The 19724-nt window shown below is 37.5% G+C and overlaps 3 protein-coding genes across 5 annotated transcripts in view; 2 read left to right on the forward strand and 1 right to left on the reverse strand.

Annotated features, from left to right (window-relative positions):
• Window positions 1-6102, forward strand: part of LOC109032162 (cubilin) — a 52891-nt gene extending 46789 nt beyond the window's left edge. The window contains exon 9 of the mRNA XM_072305490.1: window positions 1244-6102. Within this exon, the coding sequence (XP_072161591.1) occupies window positions 1244-2238 (995 nt within the window). The 3' untranslated portion in view covers window positions 2239-6102. The remainder of the gene's footprint in view (window positions 1-1243) is intronic.
• LOC109037214 (uncharacterized) lies at window positions 5122-16157 on the reverse strand. 3 transcript variants are annotated; one of them, XR_011900691.1, is made up of 3 exons: window positions 15263-16157; window positions 6109-6286; window positions 5122-5261 (listed from the first exon to the last, which is right to left on the reverse strand). XR_011900691.1 is itself a non-coding variant. In XM_019051768.2 (2 exons), exons 1-2 carry the CDS (start codon window positions 15401-15403, stop codon window positions 10505-10507), a joined length of 1914 nt encoding a protein of 637 aa, XP_018907313.2. In that variant the 5' UTR covers window positions 15404-16126; the 3' UTR covers window positions 8962-10504. The 3 variants fall into 3 exon arrangements, 1 of the variants encoding a protein (XP_018907313.2); XR_011900692.1 differs by having other exon boundaries at window positions 5128-5261; window positions 6119-6286; XM_019051768.2 differs by lacking the exons at window positions 5122-5261; window positions 6109-6286 and adding an exon at window positions 8962-12277 and having other exon boundaries at window positions 15263-16126.
• Window positions 13088-19724, forward strand: part of LOC109037211 (uncharacterized) — a 30455-nt gene continuing 23818 nt past the window's right edge. Inside the window, exon 1 of the mRNA XM_072305491.1 lies at window positions 13088-15180. The gene's annotated coding sequence lies outside the window, so the exon portion shown is untranslated. The remainder of the gene's footprint in view (window positions 15181-19724) is intronic.

Consider the following 19724-nt stretch of genomic DNA (forward strand, 5'->3'; position numbering starts at 1 on the left):
ATTGCTTCTTTAAGTTTTTTACTAGTTTTTTTTTAAAAAAAAAAAATTAAAATGGAAAAAGAGAAAATACGCAAGGAAAATAACGTGCCCAAACAAGCTGTGAAAGTGATAAGCAGATTATGGAGGTATAAATGTCTCCTAGAAATTCCAGTGTTTGGTTTTGAACAATAAGATTCCCCTTCAAGATATTTTCAAGAATCTTTCAGTGATCTGATGTCATCTATGAACACCAGGTAATTCAGAAAGTGTAAAATGAAACCCTCCTCCTGATGTAAGATAACTCCATTTGAAAAACACAGTCAATTAGTGCCAAGTCAAGCTTTTATTGAGACCAAAAGTTACTGAAATCAAATGTTTCTTTGGTCTCTTGACATTTTCAAAATGAACAATGTAATAAAACAGGGTTCAGGTTAATTTACACTGATTTTCACAGAAGAGAAGCTGCTTATGTTGAAGAAAAAAGCTCCAATTTTTACGAGGCTAATATTGTAAAACAGGACCTAAAGGTATTATTGGACCTGTTATACCAGAAGAATATTCAGTAAAGTTTTTTTTTTATTGAAATAATGATTATCTGCCAAAAAGCCATAGTACAATCTACTTACTTTATCGGTTTTTTACAAAACATTTCTTTTCATCTGCATATTACAATTAGCTTAAAACTAGCACAGATTTTGTTTTACTCTTGAGATGTAGTATCTAGGATTTTTCTCGTCCCACAATCATAGGTCATAGGTAAATATAGTTAAGACTGAGCGTCTTTGAAAACAAATTTTTTGACACAACAAGCTTTTACTGTAATTATGAATGTGGATCACTTTTTTTTAGAGCTAATGTTCCAAATAATTTTTTTGAAAAGTTATCTAAGATTAAGTCATCACAGTTTTTTTGGACTGTATTAACGGCCACAGTGTGAAATCATGCACCTTTGTTTGCAACAACAAATAATTTGTTGTTGCATGTACCTTTGACTTCCCGTCATGCTTTATTCCTTTCTAGGAAAACTAGTCTACGTAGTAATTTGAACATTTCTGTGATTTTCCTCTCTGTTAGCAGACAAGGTACGAGTTTGAAGCTATGAAGTTGACTCGTCTCTCTTTGAAAAAATAAAATAGGAGCGAACATTTTGAAACATTTCAATTGAGATTTGTTGTTTCACACCATCAATATTGTAGGAATTGGTGCATTTTGTTTTTTGTAATTTAAATCAAGCCCTAATGCTAAATCTGTGTTCATTTTTCAGAACAAAAAGATGGTACATTAGCACCGGACACTCTATGCAACACCGATTATTATGGTGAAAACAGCCTATCAAGTGGTCAGATAACGAATCCTGGAAACCAGCAAATATACTGGAATGTTGAGGGTCGTTTAGTATGTGCACATCGCTTTATACCAGCTCTCAATCAGAGCATCACGCTCAAAATCACATCACTCAAACTGTCAAACGAACCTGGGTGCCAAACTGAATGTGGAGACGCTGGTTGTCGCTGCAACACTGATCTCGTGTCTCTCTCCCATGTCGATCATCTGTTATTCATGCATGACAATGGTGCCCAAATTTCTTGCCTTTGTGGCAATTTTCACGAAGACTGGCTACCCGTCTCTATCAGAAGTTGGTCCCCATTGAGGCTGGTCTATTCCGTAGCTCACTACAGTTGGACTGCTCAAGGATTTAATTATAAGACTGATTATTCTTTTAATTTAGATGGTGCCTGTGGTCATCATGTCATAAGTAATCACTCAGGTTCTTTGCATTCTACACGAATCGTTGGAGGAGGTGAATTAAATTACTACTATCACCAAATGTGTTCGTGGACTTTAGATTCGAATGTGGATAGACAACTAACTCTAGAATTAGCGACATCTCAAAACCGTCCTTGTACAGCGTGGAATTTCACACTGTACGAATATTCAGAGGGCTCGTCAGATCATCTAGGGCCCATCATACATACTTTCTGCCCGCGAGACAAGCACAAAGTGTATAATCTTGCTTGGAGGCTCAATGTTGTTGTTATCAAACTGACAGCAATGACGAGGACGCTCCCGCAGTATTTCATAAAATGGCAGTCACAAGTCGTGAGAGCAAATACCCGAATTTCGGGGCAGACATCCTCAATTTTATCATCTCCCTCATCGTCCTTCTCGCACGCAATGCCCATTAGTAGGAGCCCTCTTAAAGCCATTTTTCTAGTATTTATTGTTAATTTACTGAGTTTGCACTTTGTATATAGGTGAGGTCACTCTCGTTGAAATTGTTTGACAAGAGTTGTCAAACTTATGTTTGTACATTCTAAATTGTTATTGCTTGGGAAAAATCAGGGTCCCTTTGGATTTTCAAAAATATTTTCTCTGTAGATATGTTTCCAAAACAGTCCAGCCGTTTTTTTTTTTTGTTAAAAAAAAGAACCCATAAAACACGAAAGAAAAAGTTCAGATCTGGGTCAAGAACTTGCAGCCAATCGTGATAAGATTTTTGCAAGGACCTACAGATTGATGAGCATACTTGTTACTTAGATTTTTAAGTTGAAATATACCGAAGTATTAAAAACAGTAGTTTAACTATTTCTGCACGAAAATTGCGAAAGTAAGTATAAATATTAGCATATTACCCTCTAACTTTTTTCAGACATCCTGATTGAATTATTCTATGTGGAGCGAAAAGTTAATGAAAGTTAAAAATTGAACAGTCACAATAGTTAACCAATATCAGAGCACAAAATTTTAGGTACTTTGCTGAACATCTTGTTTCGGGTTATTTAAATTTTGTTTTTTATGGCCCTCTCAAAGAAGCTGCATGATTGGTCATCACTGCTTAACGAGTATGTTAGTATACAGCTCTACCGAAGAGAGCAGTATCTAATGCTCAAATTCTCAAAATTGAGGTTCCCTTAAAATTTTTCTAATCCAATTTAGGTGAACTCACTGATTCAATTAGAGCAAGTAAATTTGTCCCCCATGTACAAGAACAAGACCTATTAAACAAAAATTGACTTTGTTTCATGCAAAATAGCAGTTAATGGGCATTAATCTACCTCGCAGCTGTACTTATTGAGTGTAATGGTGCCCTTTTCTGGCGATTTCTAATCCTAAAATTTGTTTGTTGTTAGTCCAAAATGCAACCGTAAAAGCATGCAGAAGATAGTACCTACAATTGTCTTACCTAACATGATAATGGAAAAGGCCCCCCAGATACAGTCGAAATTGAATTTGCCGATTTTTAATCATCAAACGATTTCCAAGAGTTTTTTGGATGATCGGTGACAATATTACGAAGGACGGAGGCTTTTTTCAACAAAATTTTTTCTTCAGACACTACTAGGTCTATTCTCTCGAATCTTCATTTTTGCACTTATTTTCTTTAGTAACCCTGTATTTTCGTGTGTAAATAGCAATAGGAGCTATTTAAAATTATAAGGACTCAGATTTGAGATGTCTTCGTTTTGGAGACATTGGGCTAATTGTTGAAATTGATAGACAGAGCTATGGGCAAAGAAGACAAAAGGGATGTAGAGGGATCTTATCGGTGGAAGTGAGTGTTCGCGATAGATTAACTAACGGCAACCCACGAGAGACCCTACAGTTAGTCCATTATTTTCTCCCTTAGTTTACAGGAATCGACCATTTCAATCCAAAGGATCGCTCCATACTCCCTATGTCCTCTTTGTCTATCAATTTCAACAATGAGCCTACAGAAGAATGTTTCGTTAAAAAATTATCACTTATTCTCTCCTTCAAAGATATGAGCGTTGCTACAAACTCTGTTTATATTAAACGGTCCACAATTTTTAACTATGAAACTATTTCTCCTAATGATCGATATGAAATTGATTGATTTTGATGTAACTGATGAGTTATAAATAGAAACTCGTTAATACTGAATGAATAAGAACCAGGATCAATAATTTTCAAATGGAATGCAAAGGTTTTCAAAACTGCAACTAGCTCATGAAACGTGAAAGGAGGACCAATATTTTACCCCTCCGTGTATGGCTTGGTCAGAATTTAAATGTTACGATATCTGTGATTTCTTTTAATGTAGAATTTTTCTTTGTATGCTGATGTTTTTCTGTATTTGTAAATTCTTAGAAGAAATTCGATGGCCAAAGTGCAAAAATATGTATCTCCATTTGCAACGTTGTAGACTTCCTGTCCCACTTTATTTTTCCTTTGAAAAACTAGTCATCGTAATAACTTGAAAATGGAGATTCGTGGTTTCGCACTTTGGCCATCAGATCACCCAAGAAAGTGAATTGTTTGGCGAATCATCAATTTCATTGCCACTTATAAATTTTTCTAATGTTACTCATTCAAAAAAACAAAAAACAAAAAAAACAATGGAAATACAGTGAAACAGTGAAATACAATGAAAGACAAACATACAATGTAACAGTGAAAAAAAATAATGAACCTCCTCCAGTTTTTTTTAAGTTGGTGTGTGGTTGCGGACAAGGAATAGTTTGATTTCAGTTCTTTTAACTATTGTGAGCCCTGCCTTGCCAAGGAGTAATGCCGTATGAACCTCCTAACATTGCAAAATTTCCTTAGAAAAATCTTGAATTTTCAGGAAAATCGATAGGAACATGTCTCCAAATTTTCAGAGAATTCGGTTTGTAATTTGAACTAAAGTGTCTGCAAATTTAAAAAAAAATGTTCATATCCTAAAAAATAAATATTTTCTAAGAGGACATTATGCAACATTCGAATGCCCGTACGCTGTTTTCCTTAGCACGGCAGTGCACTGATGCTGTTGCATCAATTTTATGACACACGCCTAATTAAAAGAATCTTATCTTCAGCTTAATATTTCAATCATTCCAAAAAAAGATGTATGAGTAGATGTAACAGAGATAATTTGGACCTGTAATGTATGGATTTTTCTTTTAAATGAAAAACACTCAAAGATTTACGGCAGAATATTGAATCCCGCTGTGAATCACTGATTTTCCTGGTTTTTCGACAAAAAGGAAAATTTACCAGTGAAATATTTTTATTTTTAGCTGCTCTCAAAAACAAATGTGACTATTTTCAGAATAATTCATGTTTGGGGCTCAAAATTACTGAATTGAATCGCAACTGTAAGTTTTTCACAGGCTCAGCTCAAACACTCAATTTATTCTTTGGGATACTTAAGGGTGTTGTGTGTTTAAAACTCCATTTCAGAAGTACCTCTCATAAATGTTACTTTAAAAAAACTGGAAAAGCATTTCCAGGGTTACTTGTAGTCTGGGAAACTTGGAAAGTCAGGAACTCACAGCAACCTGGAAAAGTCAGGAAATTCATTTGAAAAGTTAGGGAAATTTTGCAAGCAGCATTTAACAGAAGGCAGCATAATTAGAAGGAAAAAAGTCAAAATGGAAGGAGAGTCAGGGAACCCGACAATATTTGAATAAGGGGAAAAGCGAAAATAGTTTAGAACAGAAAATGAAGAATTTATGGAAACCTGGAAACCCTGGTTTTCCGTCTATGTAAATTTTAACATTTTCCTGAAGGAGTTGTCTTCTAAAAATAGACAAGTTTATTGTTAAAAATTTTTACTTCTGGGTAAACGGTCTTCTTGAGCTTATGATCTTCAGTTAGAAGAGACTTACAGGCACCATTATTAAAAAGAGGTATGCCCATCAATTAAATTCATGTTCCATCCAACATCTTCACCCATTGTTTCTTAGCATACCCAGGGATATCACAGAGAAAAATTCCTCATTTTTTAATATTTCATACCTAGCTGTTTTTAAACTAAAAAAGAAAAATATATGTTAAAGTTTGTATTTAGGCACTATTAATTTTAGCTGACAGAATTTCCATTGTTGAATACATTTTTAAGTGCATTTTGTCTTTTGTGTCCCTATGTAGCTTGTCGGTTTAACTCCCAACAAGATAATCTACCTGTGAGCTGATTATTGAAATTGACAGACCAAGCGATGGACAAAGAAGACATAGGAAGTATGGAGAAATCCTATTGGTTGAAATGGGTGGTTCCTGTAGACTAATCAAGGGAGAAAATGACGAAAATCATGAAAATTATGGAAAGCGGATGATTGAAATAGACAAAGGAGGTACGTAATAGACTAACAACGGCAAGCGATGCGGAACCATATAGTTACTCACCATTACGTACCTCCTTTGTCTATTTCAATCATCCACTTCCACTTCCACTAATAGGATCCCTCCATATCCCTCTTGTCTTCTTTATCTATTGCTTTGTCTATAAATTTCAATAATCGGCTTTCTGGGACACACCATGTAGGAAGCTCATCGTAATTGTCTTTTCATTTCTTTTTTGCATCTGTAAATGAAATTTATATTTTGAAATAAAATACATGATTAAAAATATATCTGTGTAAGTATAATTTGTTAAACAAAAGAGCACCCCAGTAAAAGCTTGTTGCTGAGAAGTTATCCTTTTCTCAACATTAGCTAGTGAAAATCATGAGCTAAATAATCAAAACTCTATTTTGCATTTTTCCTCCATATTGACGGTAAAACTCTAATGACATATCTCGGTTTGCGAAGTTGCAGACTTTCTGTCATACTTCCTGACAATGTCAATCCTTGAAAACTTCCATGATTTTTCCTCCCTGTGCAAAACAAAATCTGAGAAAACTTTGAGGAATGATGTTGGTTTGATTTCTTATGAAGAAATATAACAAGAGGAGACATTTTTTAACATGGCAAACGAGATGCGTGGTTTGAGATTTTCACAGTTGATATACTTTATTTCTGCACACACCTGAGAATACAGCAGTTCCTGGCTTTCTGAAGGTGCAGTGTTGAAATTAAACTCTCATAGATGATAATCTTTCCTATTGCTTAAATGGCTTAATTATAGCGAAGTAACTTCCGCGAAGTGCGTAACAGTTTGTAATGTAATGATATATGAAGCTCTACTATTTTTCCTCTAATTTTGAAATAAACAATTTCCCCTATTGTAAGAAAACGGAAAGGAAACAATTGAAACTTTTTGAGAGGTTTTAATGTAAGTATTATGAAGGAAACAGATGCCAGAAAATTATTTTGAAATTCACTGTAATAAAATTGGATTTGCTTTTTACAGATGCTTCTTCCAGATTTCACAATTTTTCACTAAAACGCATTTACATTTTTTCGATAAATTCTTTTCATTCTCCACGCATTTCCTGAAAGGTTTCATGGCATTCTTGACTCAGCAAGTTAAACTAGTCATCAAAGGTATCTTTAAACATAAGAGGATCCAGTTACATCTATCCGAAGGGTGGAGGGAGAAAAGGAGTCTATGGAGAGGAAAATTCTCGAATTTTAAAGCACCTGATAGGCAATTTGAGTCGATTTTGTCATTAATAATGACCAAATATAAATATTCTTCTTTCTTTCCTCCGTTCCGGCTTCTAAATAAATGGATATTGCACATGTTACTACCTTCTTCCTTTCTCACCTTTTTAATCTCTTTTTTCTGGGCGGAAGGGGGGGGGGGGGTGCTCGCTCTTTCCGCCCCCCTTGGTTCCTCCAATTCCTTTAAAACTGGCACAAAGAGTGAGGTAAAACCAGGTTAACTGGTGGTGAAACCAGACTTACTCTATCCCTGAAACTTTTTTACGAGCGTTGAAATGAAGATTATTTGCCCTTCTTGTTGGTTTTTGTGACAGTAATTAAAGCTACAAATCATCAGGGGATCATAAGCCTTGCAGTGCACCCTAAATAGGTATTCAATTCTGTGAATCTTACACAAGTTCCTGTTAGTAATTTAAAATGAAGACAATATTGTACAATAACAAATTACAGGTCAAACCAAAGAACACATCGAAATATAATGATGCCACATTTTTTTCATGTGTGATGATACTTTTTAAAAGATTTCTAAAAATTAAAGAAAGAAGTAAAAAAAGAAACAAAGTAAAAATATTATTTTTAAAGACCACTGATGTCAGTTTGAGGATAAACTAATTGTATCATGAGGTGGCATTTTTCACCTCAGAGTTCTTCATATGAAGAAACTGACCGTTTTTTTACCTCGTATTAGAATTCATTCACATCATGTACATCCAAATAATTTTGTCTCAACCAATGTGTAAGCATATCCACTTCTGCTATGATTTTTTTCTGTGCATTTTTGAAGATTGTGATACCTACTTGTGATTGAAAACTCACAGCAGCCCTCCCTGATCGTCAAATAGTGAATTAACGTACTTGGCGTATTGGCAATTAACAAAATTTTTGCCTCTACAGTATTTCTGGGAGTTTCCACTCCGCTTACGTCGGAGACACTTAGGTCAGTGCCACTTACATCAGAGGCACTTGCCTTTGGAACAGACTTAGGTCTGTTAACCCTGACGTAGCAGATCAGCGCCCGGCAGCACTGACATCAGTGTTTAGGTCTGTTCCAAAGGCAAGTGCTACAGATCTGAGCACTTGCCATTTTTACCAGGGGAGTGGTTGATTCAGCATAACGATATTGCAGACAATGGTAAGAGTATACCGCTTTGCTGAATTAGCATAACCACAAACTGCTGTTTCTGCAATCCAAAAATTTTGCAGCTTTAGGAAAATGCTTGGCGGAATCAGCAAACCTCTTTTTTTAGAATGAACCAAACATTCTTGCTTTTTTATCATAGCGTTCGACAGACCAGGAAACCTTGTTTTGCAGAACTTGGAAGAAAAATTTGTTGCTTCAGCAATTTTTCCCCCCGAAATAAGCAGAATCAGTTTGACTTGACGATTGAGCAAGTATAGTGATAGAAATTTAATTTGCAGTTTTGCTCAACTGGCAAAATGTGTTGTCCAATTAGCAACCTGTTGATTTTGCTGAGTCAGAAAATTGAGCTGCAGATTCAGCCATAATGATTCCCCCCCCCCCCCCTCCCAACTTCTCCCATCACAGCTTTCATTGTAATCTACTTAAAGTCAACAAGTTCATTAATAGATTGACTTTTTTCCTCCCAATGTATAGCCTACTAAACAAACATTAACGGCCTGGATGTTTCTCTTCAATAACTATTTTGCGTTTATTTTACTTATATTTTTTGTCAACTTAATTTGAAACTAATTCGTGAAGAATGGCAATACATTTTCTATTGAAAATATGACAAAAAAACAACTCAAACTTATTTATTGAACAGAAACATCTTGTTAATGTCTGTTGGATGGGCTAAGAATACAGAGAAAAAACATCAATCTATTGATAAACTTTGTATTTCCTCTGTAGATTACAATGCTACCTGTGATAGGGAAAGTTTGAAAATTCAATATTGATAAAAATACAGTTTAATTTGGTACGGCCGGGTGTAAGCACAGGAAGAATAGTCACTATTGTGAGCTACTTAATGCAAAAGTATCGTAACTCCATTATTTCAATGTAGCAAAATTTTTGTGGACACATCACTTAATTCATAAACGAGGAGCAATTCCTAATTGAATAAATGAAATTATATTTAATTATATTAATAATAATATATTATATTAATTCTACTAGTAATAATAATATATTAATAATAATTATATTATTAAATGAAAGTGACTTGCCTCTCTACTTTCGCACAAGAGGAAAGTGGGGAAAAGTAAACTCGCTTCATCACAATTTGGATACACACTTTCAGTCATTTTCAAGGAATGAAATTGATAATTGCAGATGGGGCTTAGGTAAATGCTGTAGATAAGTCGAAAAAAATTATAAAAGAAGGGGAAATTTATTAAAGAAAAAAGAAATTATGAAAAATATGACACAGTAAAAGAAAAAATTACTTGACATGAAGTCTTCAGAAAGAATGTAAATCAACCGCTATGGTTACAATTAGGAAAAACTACAAATGAGAAAGAAAATATTATCAACCTATTTTTGGAAAAGGTTAACATCTGATTAGAAACAAAGCAACAGTGTCAAACAATTAAGGGTTGACATTTTGAAACTTACCTATTTTTTTCAAAAAGGAGAATGGAAATACTTTTTTTCTCTGTTCAAAACCTTCAAGAAATTTATGAAAAAATTGAACTCTTTTAATTATTAATTACAGCCAGATTCGCAGGACACTGAGCAATTCACATTTCAAAATATTCGATCAAATTTTAATAGTTGCAAACCCGTCTTCAAGGAGTCAAAAACAAGTTGTTAAGAGAAAATGGAGACACTAGCTTACTGTTGCTAAAATTTCAGATTTACTAACACAGTGCAATGAAAATTTTGCTCTGAGTATCACATTTCATCAGTCACATGATTTGGCAGAAAAATTGTCAAATTACAATAAATTGGCAGACCCACTAAACAGGAAAGGAACAAAATTACACACATAACATTTCCAATACTTCGCAATCAAGGCTTCAAATAAGAAATTGCTGTGCCAGCAACAATTGAAACAATTCGTCACTGACTACAAATACAGTACGGGGGGAAAAATAAAGAAAACCAACTTAAGAGAAATGAGAACTTTTAATCGGGAACACGGAGAGAAAAGTGTCAAGCACTACAAGCTGTTATTTGGAAACATTTTTTTGGATATCTTCCTTTACTCTGGCTTTATGGCTTTATGGTCGGGACTTAATGGAATAGATGTGGTAAATATTGCACGATGGAATGGATTAAAAGAGTAACTTTGTCATGAGAATAAACCAAAGCTAATACTGCTACATCTACCAGATTCTGCGATAATTTTTTTTCCGCTTCTTTACAAAACGCATCCCAAAATGTTAGCATATGATTTTTAAAGCTTTCCGGATTCTTTGTCTTAAGGGAAACCCTACTCAAGAGAATCATAAGTTGGACTCCTTTTTTACTTTTTATTTCGTAAATCGTGACATTTTCACCCAGAATAATATAATGATGAAAATGCCCCCTCGGAAAGTTGTATTTGACAATATCTAGGATGCGCTCCGAAGGTGACTCAGCATCTGTCCCCGTCAGGGGAATTTCGTGAAATTCGTGGATATGCGAATAATATTCGGCCAATCGTTCCTTATGCCCTTCGAACGTCGTGTTCAAAAACAAATCGAGGGTCACATTGGAGGCACCCACGTTAATATATGTAAAAATACGTTCAAACGTTTCAATAACCTCTTCATTCGGAATCTTCACAGTGCAGTAACCACCTCGAGACTCGGAATGCTGGAATGGCGCTTCATATGTCAAGTACCCAGTCTGCAATAGGTAGGACCAAAAGTATTCTTCTCTGTCATAAATTTCTTCTAACAGCATGTCAGTTGTAAAAGGGACGACGATTACCCTCCTGTCTAGCAAAGATTTTGTTGTCAGTTGGATCTGGACATCATGGGATCTTACAAATTTGACGAAGCCGACGTAATTACCCGTTTCGACCCAATAATTATCCAGAACACCTGATAGCAGACTTTGGCTGACAGACCAGGGGTTATACATTAAATGGTTGCCCATACGGTACCCGTTGTATTTGTTTTTTAAATCGGTTAAAAACTCGGGTGGGTATGTGCCACAGGTTCTAACAAGGCTTTCGGTCTCTGCAGTGGTAAACCCAAAATACTCGCTGAATTTTGGGTTACTGATTGTTAATACTTCTTTATTGTTGAAGGATGAAGAAATGTCTTTTGAAATGTCAAACACGCCCATCAAAACACCGCGTCGAACGGGAGAATCATCAGATTTAAACAACATTTGGAGCAAGCATTTTAGAATATCCAATAAACCCTTGTATTGTGAAATATTTCGTTCTATTAATGCATGCATGATAGGAGTATCATACTCATCGATAAGGACCACCACAGAATTCGTATTATTAGTTTGCTTTTGCGAGTGTTTTTGTAGATATTTGGCGAGGTTTCTAATTGCATCAATGTAAAACATGTCCCCTTGTCGTTCACCCGTAGTGACCCTATCGTAATAAACTTTCTCCCTCCGACTTAAATATGGACTATCTAATAAGTATGAATACGTATTATATAAGTTGCGAGTAAAGGAGCGGAATGTTTCATCATTGGACGATGCTCCGAAAGTGCGCAATTCACTGAAATCCATATAAAGCACCGGGAATTTCCGGTAATGCTCATCAAAAAATTCCCGATGCTTGATGAATATATTATATCGAGTAAAATCAATTTGGTCCGGGTAATTATCCCAGAAGAAGGCTCTCATCGCAGACAGCATCAAAGACTTCCCAAATCTTCTGGGCCTCGTAATCAGAGTCGCGAAGTTATGACTTGAAAAGATTGCTTGAATGCCGTCTGTTTTATCGACGTATGGATGATTGGATTTATGAACCAGTAGGAAGTTGGGAGCTCCAATGTTTGATCCTCTTATGATGGAATTTTCCCCACAATGTATTAATGGGACATCATCGAGCGCCTGAAACAAATACAAACTTTATATTAAAAAAAAAACCGGCGCTCCGCGCCGGTTTTTGGGAGGAGGGGGAGCTTCGCCCCCCAAAGCCCCCCCCCCCAGGACACACGCTTCGCGCGCGTCTTTTCAGGGTCGTCTGCACATCTAGTTTTTCTTCTTTTTAAGTGTCCCGCGCATCCACCGCGGGAAGGAAGTGTATTTCCCGAAGTGGGATTTTTGTAGTCATAAAATCGTACGTCTGTAAGTCATTTGTGTAATCGATAATTTTTTCCAGATATTTCTTTTCCTTGGGCCGCTGTGCCACGAACAGTTCTTCTAAAAACTTTCTTCACCTGACCCACTGTGCGACGCGCAGTTCGTCCAAAAGCTTCCTCTCCCTGACCCACTCTACGATGAAAATTTTGTCGAAAAACTTTTTCCCCCTGACCTACTGTGCGACGATCAGCTTGTCCAAAAACTTTCTCCCCCGACCCACTGTGCGGCCCTGTTCTGGCCAGCTCCCCTCATGCCGCGCACCCCTCGCCTAAAACTTTCAAAGCTTGCCATTTTTAAACGGCTCAGCCGATTTAGCTCAAATTCAATACCAAACCAGTCCTAGGGGAGAACTACCACCCGTAAAAATTTCAGCTCAAAATATTCATTTTCGCTCGAGTTATCGAGTGGACAAGATTTGACCTCCCCCCACTTTCAAGCCCCACCCCTCAAAATCTATTGCCTCAAATTTCAATTTTTTTTCTCAGAATAGTAGTTCTAATGAGTCTCTACTAAATGCAAAAAAATTGGTCAAAATATCTTTCAACGTTGAAAGATATTTTGACCAATTTTTTGAAAAATACACTAGAAAGAAAATATCTAAAATCTATATAGAAAATACTTAGAGTCTATATAGAAAATACACACCAAAAAAGGAAATGCACTAATACACATTTATTGAGAGTTTATCAGGCTACAGCGTTAGCGGACGCTTTTTCTGGAGGTTCCTTGACGCTGGTCTTGGGGGCCGTTCAAGTTTTACGTACGTAATGCACCTTTTCAGATTTTGTGACTAACATGTAACGCAGCCCTACATACTCCTTTCGAATTATATGTAATGCTGGACTCCCTCCCCCCCCCCCCCGCCACAAATTCTCAAGCAAATCAAGAAAAAACTGAGAAAATAGCTTGAAAAATTCGGGTCTTTTTTTCCCCCCTTTTTTATTCAGATATTTCGCTGAAATAAGAGACTGATGGATTTGGGATAGAAGAGGGGGTAAGGGAGTGAGTAAGTACGAGTGCGACACGCATTACGTCGGCTGGGTCACGCGTCAAAAATTTTGACTCGACCAAGATGAACGAGACGAGTCCACCACCGCGAGAGGCTTCCTTCAATACTTTGACTCAATAGTCCAGTCAATCTACGATTTCACCTTGCAAATTTTGCAAACAACTTTCTGGCATATGTATCCCATCAAAAAACACTTCCGCACGGAAAAAAAATTGCTGATTCAACAATTCAATTGCTAAAAACAGTGAGTGCAATGTTTCAACGCAGATTTTACAACAAAAAATGCTTCTTCACGGAAAAAAAAAGTATGAGACACATACTCACGAATTGATTTAGATTTACCATACTGTGAGGTAAAAAAACGGCACAACTATACGGCTTTTCATAAGAACTATATCAATCATGAGAACTTCACCAAACACAGATCACGGTAACATGACCCATCGAACCCATGGTAAATCGAACTCAATTCCCGCGCGCTGCGTGACGTTTTCCCGCGCTTTGCATGCAGCGGTGCTCGTTACCCGATAGTATGGTAAACTTCCCTCCTAATTTAACGGTCACCTCTTGTGTTGTAAAACACTCGCTCAGATTATCATAGACACCTTCGAAAATAGTGGATATTTTACTTACATTTTGATTCGAAATTCCGTTACTCGGAAGCAATGGCATTTGAAGAAAATTTCAACGAGAAATAGCAGATAATCGTGTCCCAAGTTCGAATCGCAGGAATGAAACTGGGATTTTTCCCAGTTACTAACCGTTTCCGCGCGACGGGGCAAGATCTATCCATACATGGGTATCCATTTATCCAGATATGGGTCAGTCGTTCCCAAAACCAAAATGAGAATCTTCTGCGTAGGAAGTTAGTATTACCGGCGCAAAAGCCAATGGGAGGCGGCTACATATGTATTGTTGAATCAGTTAAATTTCTTAATTTTAAATTGTTTAAAACTTTTTGAGAGGCGAAAAGAACGTGTATAGACATTAGCTTTCAGGGTTTCGATTTGGCCGAATTTACCTTTTTATATTTTTAAATGATTTTTGGAGTTAGCGCTGTACGAGCTATTTTGTGAGACTCGATTTGTAAAAATGACTGCTCCAGAGTCAACTGTAAAAATGAAAAAAACAAAAAAAAAAAAAAAAAAACTAACAAAAAAAAACACACAAATTCGGCAAAATCGAAACCCTGAAAGCTAATGTCTAATCATTATTTTCGCCTCTCAAAAAGTGTTAAATGATTGAAAATTAAGAAATTTAAATCATTCATTAATAACAATTTGTATTCTCCCTTTAAAAAGGCATTGTTTCCGACACTTCTAGTTTTCGCGGCAGCAATAATGACGTCACGATCCAATGTACAGGGGCGACCCCGAGCGGGGAAATCTGCGCAATGACTGGCTTGTACTGCCGTGCTAAGGGAGAACGCCGTATGAACATTCGAGAGTTTCCAGATTTCCTTCGATAAAGTGTTTATTTTTTTTTTTTTTTTAGAAAAGCCATGAATATTTTTCCTTGAAATTTTCAGGAACCTAGGGGCTTCGGGGATCCCATCCTTTGCAGATGGTCGCACGAGCTGACGGGGACTCACCCTCCGCCGCACGGGGTCAATATCCTCTGCACAAGGTGGACTTCCACTAGGGTTAGTACTATTTGCGTAAAAAATCCATTATTGTATGAGCTTTACGTCTTTTATTTGCGAATTTGAGTACAACAGCACTCACCTCATACTGATGGAGGGCAAAGAGCGTTAAGATAAGGGGCAGAAGCTGCCTCATGTTGATACTATCAGCACCGGCCGGCGATCTCACAAACACTGAACAGAACAGATCGTGGAGGTCGTGGAGTGAGGCAGCCGAGATCATTAAGGTGGATCTACAGAAAAGTTTTCAGCGCTCCGCCACCACGTCGCGCTAGCAGTCAAAGAGGGACTACTATGGAATTATTTCCGTAAACCTTGCGCGCGTTCACGAAAAAAGTCGGCGCGTGAGCAGCAGAGTCGTCGCGTGAGCAGTAGAGTCGGCGCGCGCAAAGAATCTTCGCGCGCGCGAAGAAATCTCCCCGCGCGCGAAGTAATCTCACCGCGCGCGGAGAAATCTCCAAGGTCACGACAATACCTCGCGCGGGCGAAAATCTCTCGCGCGCGCTGCTACAGAGCCTTATCAAGGTCAAGACACGGCTGCCAAATGTAGATTTAATTTTAGTTTAATAGATATGCATAAACTGAAATCAAGTGGCATCGATAGTTTCCCGATGTTGCCAACTCATTTCGAGTACGATTCTTATTAGCGTTCACTTATTTCTGTCTTTTGTCTAAAGTGGAAGTTTTTTATATAAATTTCTACCAAGTGATCATATATATTGTCAATCCGAGCTAAGCCGTTTAAAGAAAGAATAATAAATAATCCTTTTTCTTCCCCGGGTAACCCTACCTGGCAGTACCTTCGACAATCGACTGTTACCATGCTATTACCAAAGACTTTTAAATGTGAATACCTGTTGATAAGTGAAAAGTCATATGATGCTATTATGTTGGAGTGCTTCACATTAATTTTCTCAAAAATCAGACCCAGCTACTTATAAGCCGCTACATAGACGTGCGACACGGCGACGCCCCCCCCCCCCCCCCCCAAAAAAAAAAAAAAAATTCGAAAGAGGGTTTTCTTCTTCGTAAATTTTATCAGTTCTTTAAAGAGTTATTTAAGAACAAATGGGCCACTAAACGTTGTGTTTTTATTTAATATTCTGAAAAAAGGATGTGAGTAGACTACGTGATGATTTATTGCCTGCCTTTGGAGCCAAAATCCCGGAGGAGCCGGTGATTGGTACCGGATGACATCATTCGGTTAGGCGCGAGACTAGGGGGCGTTTTACATTTGCGGAAAAGTTGCCCTTAATGAATTGGGTATTTCTCAGTTTCTCAGTTACTGCTTCGCGTTTTAAATGTGGGCATCGTATTCAAAAGTAAAAATTCTTTCATGGTTTAGTAACCCATTGTAATAACAGACGTCGCATAGGGTCGAAGCCTTCATCGCCTAATGCCGAAAGTATAGAATAAGACACAAAATGCTAATAAATTAATCTTCATTGTATGCAAATAAAAATAGAGGGGAAACGTACAGTTCCGAAGTCAATTCGAACATTAACTTAACTGGCCGGAAAAAATGAAGGCGCAAAATGGAGGAAAAATATTTGAAGAGACTAAGGAGAGAATCAATACATACTTAAATAGCCTTTCGTAATAAAATTGAATGAATTGCATGGACGGGGGGACAGATATGTGATTCGCAGAAGTCGCGACTGTAACTAAAAAATACGTAAGTAGGTATACGCAGAGGTACTCAAACGAGGGTGTATGGGAATTTAACATGCTTCCTGTGGAAATTAAGGCATCATCATCAAAGAGAGCCTTAAAATGCCTTTATAGTTTATTGATAGACTTAATGAAGATGTGGTAGAAACTCAATGTGATGCAGTAGGTAGGTATATTAGTGTATTTTCCGGAGAAAATAGACTATTGCATTTTCCCATGATGTCGGGCCCAGACGTGAAACCTTGTGAAGAGCACCGATCACGGGTGGTAGATCACGAAAATATATGCCATTCAAATTCATGTGTACATATGTATGTATATATTTTTAAGTTAGTTTTTTTTTATAGTTTGCTTAAAAGAAAAAAGGAAAAAAGGGAGAAGAAAGGAAAAACTGGGAAAAGAAAGAAGGTTAAACGTATTATAAATTCAAAGGATTTCCGAAAGAAAACAGTTTTTAAATTAAATAAGTTAAAAATGTATGCACGTAATTAATATAATGGGGGGGGGAGTAAATTGTTAAGATTGTTAAATATTATAGGTATTAAAGAAATAAATAAATTATTAAATAAAGCATACATGAATCAATAAATTAAAAAATACATTAATTAATAAATAAATAGTAGTAGTATATAGAATTTATTCGGCTCCAAAGCATGTTTCGGCTAAGGCACCTGAAGCAGGAGGAACATAAAAATTTGGGAAATTAAGGAAAGAAAAACGGCACAGGAATAAAATACAAGGGAAATAATGTTAAAGAACTTCTGAGCAAAGTAGGATAAGAGAAGAAATAAAAATTTTTAGCTGTGGAGTATCAATAAATGTAAGGATTCTTGACTGCTCTTTACTAGTGAAACTAGTCTCTTTCATTTTTAATAGAGTACCTTGTATAGCGAGAGTTATGGACAGATCGCTTGATGGAGAGCTTAGGGCCCAAAAGTGCAGCCACCCTTCTGAGCAACTTCTAACACACGAAATTTCACTGCCAGCCTACAGCTTTCAATTCTAACCAAGATGGCCAAGAATGTACATAAATGAGCGTTCTTTCGCAAAAATAAGTAAAATTGTGCAAAAAGTAAGCCAATCACATGCTTTATAAACGACGGTTCGTAACAATTGTATTTGTAAATCGCTCTGGACATTTGAAATTCATAGGTTGGCTGCATTTCTGGGCCCTAACTTTATTCGCGGAGGCATCGGTGAAGGCCTGATGACTTTTCGGAGTTTCACATCTGTCTATACTCTCGCTATACAGGTACTCTAATTTTTAACAGCTTGGCATTCATAATGTTAGCTCCAAAGCGTTTCATGGCTGTAAGGAACGAAAAAGGAATAGGGTTTAACAATTTAAAAATTAATAAAAAGCCTAGGTTCCCTACTACACAAGGATTGCCATGGTGGAAAAAATCCATTCCTTTAGTTGCCACTTTCATTTTATTACGTATAGTATCTACATACTCTTGACTTCATTTCATTTCATGTAGGGAAAATAGTTTATTTTCGTACTTAGAGAATCGTATACATATTTTTTTTTTTTTTTTTCGTTATTTAAATGATAACAGAATGTTACAGCGTATCAATGAGTTAACTCATATCGCATTCGTTGCTGTAAGAGTTCCTTTACTTACATTATTCTTTTTCATGAAAATTACATTTCCCCCTTCAAATATATACATATTCACATGTGCTCAGGAAAACACGTCGTTATTTTGAATCTCCCGCTGGTCCTATTCATATTTCCTCAGGGTTTAAACTGACATGGCAACTATGTCACTCCATCAATTGGTTAAACTTTAATTAAAAAGACGTTTGGCAACATACAACCTCGAGCCATGCGATCCTACATGGCGCGCGGCGGGTTTGCTCTCGCGCGCGTCGAGTTACACCTCGCGCGGAGAAACACTGACAGCGCGCAGCGATACCTATGTCGCGGGCGTCGAGTTTTACTTCGCGCGGAGGAATACTGGTCGCGCGCCGACTTTCTTTGTGAACGCGCGCGAGGTTTACGTGCTCCGCGCCGGGGGCGCAACCACGCGCCGACTTTTTTCGTGAACGCGCGCGAGGTTTACGGATATATTTCTATACAGAACCAGCAGAGATCGATTCGGAGCGAGTCGAAAATCGGCCGAGCTCCCGGGGCGTTATGCAACCCGGCAACGATGCAACGATGATGCATGGCAACCGAGATGGACTTTTGGCGAAGGTCTGCTGGGATATCGAGAAGAGAGCGTATCCGCAATGAAAAGGTACGCGAGATAATGGGTGTGGAGAAGGACATCGTGCACGATATCAGGTCCAAGCAGTTGGTCTGGTATGGACATGTGCGAAGGATGGCAGAAACTCGGTTGCCCAAGCAGGTCTTCGATTGGGTTCCTCCCGGAAGGCGACGGCGTGGAAGTCCTGCAGTGAAAGGTTGGCGACAAGGGGTGGAGGAGGAGATCAGAAGGTGCCAATTGCCTGATGATCTCTGGGAGGATAGAGGCAATGGCGATTGGGCTTCGCAGAGCGCGAGGCGGCGCTATAAAAGCGACTTTATGTATGTGTGTTTAATTAAAAAAGGGCGATCACTAAACAGAAAAAAACTCACCGATGGCAGCAAAGTGAGAGTTTCGCGAGAGGACATAGAAATCTCAGTTCTGTAACTGCCCGTGATCGCGCGCGTTAAACGAAACGATAAGCTGAGTAGAAAACCAAAACTCCTGCATTGCGCAAGGTATGCAACCTAGCATCACCGTCGAGTTTAAATAGTTGCCGTGACCCAACTGATGGCCAGTGTTGGAAGTTCGAGAGGGATATTATTTTTCGATGCGATCATGGGGACTCAGTTTCGTTCGAGGGAATGTAAACTTCGAAATTTTTCGATTTGATCCCTTCAT

The sequence above is a fragment of the Bemisia tabaci genome, chromosome 10 (assembly GCF_918797505.1).
Source record: "Bemisia tabaci chromosome 10, PGI_BMITA_v3".
NCBI lineage: Eukaryota > Metazoa > Arthropoda > Insecta > Hemiptera > Aleyrodidae > Bemisia > Bemisia tabaci.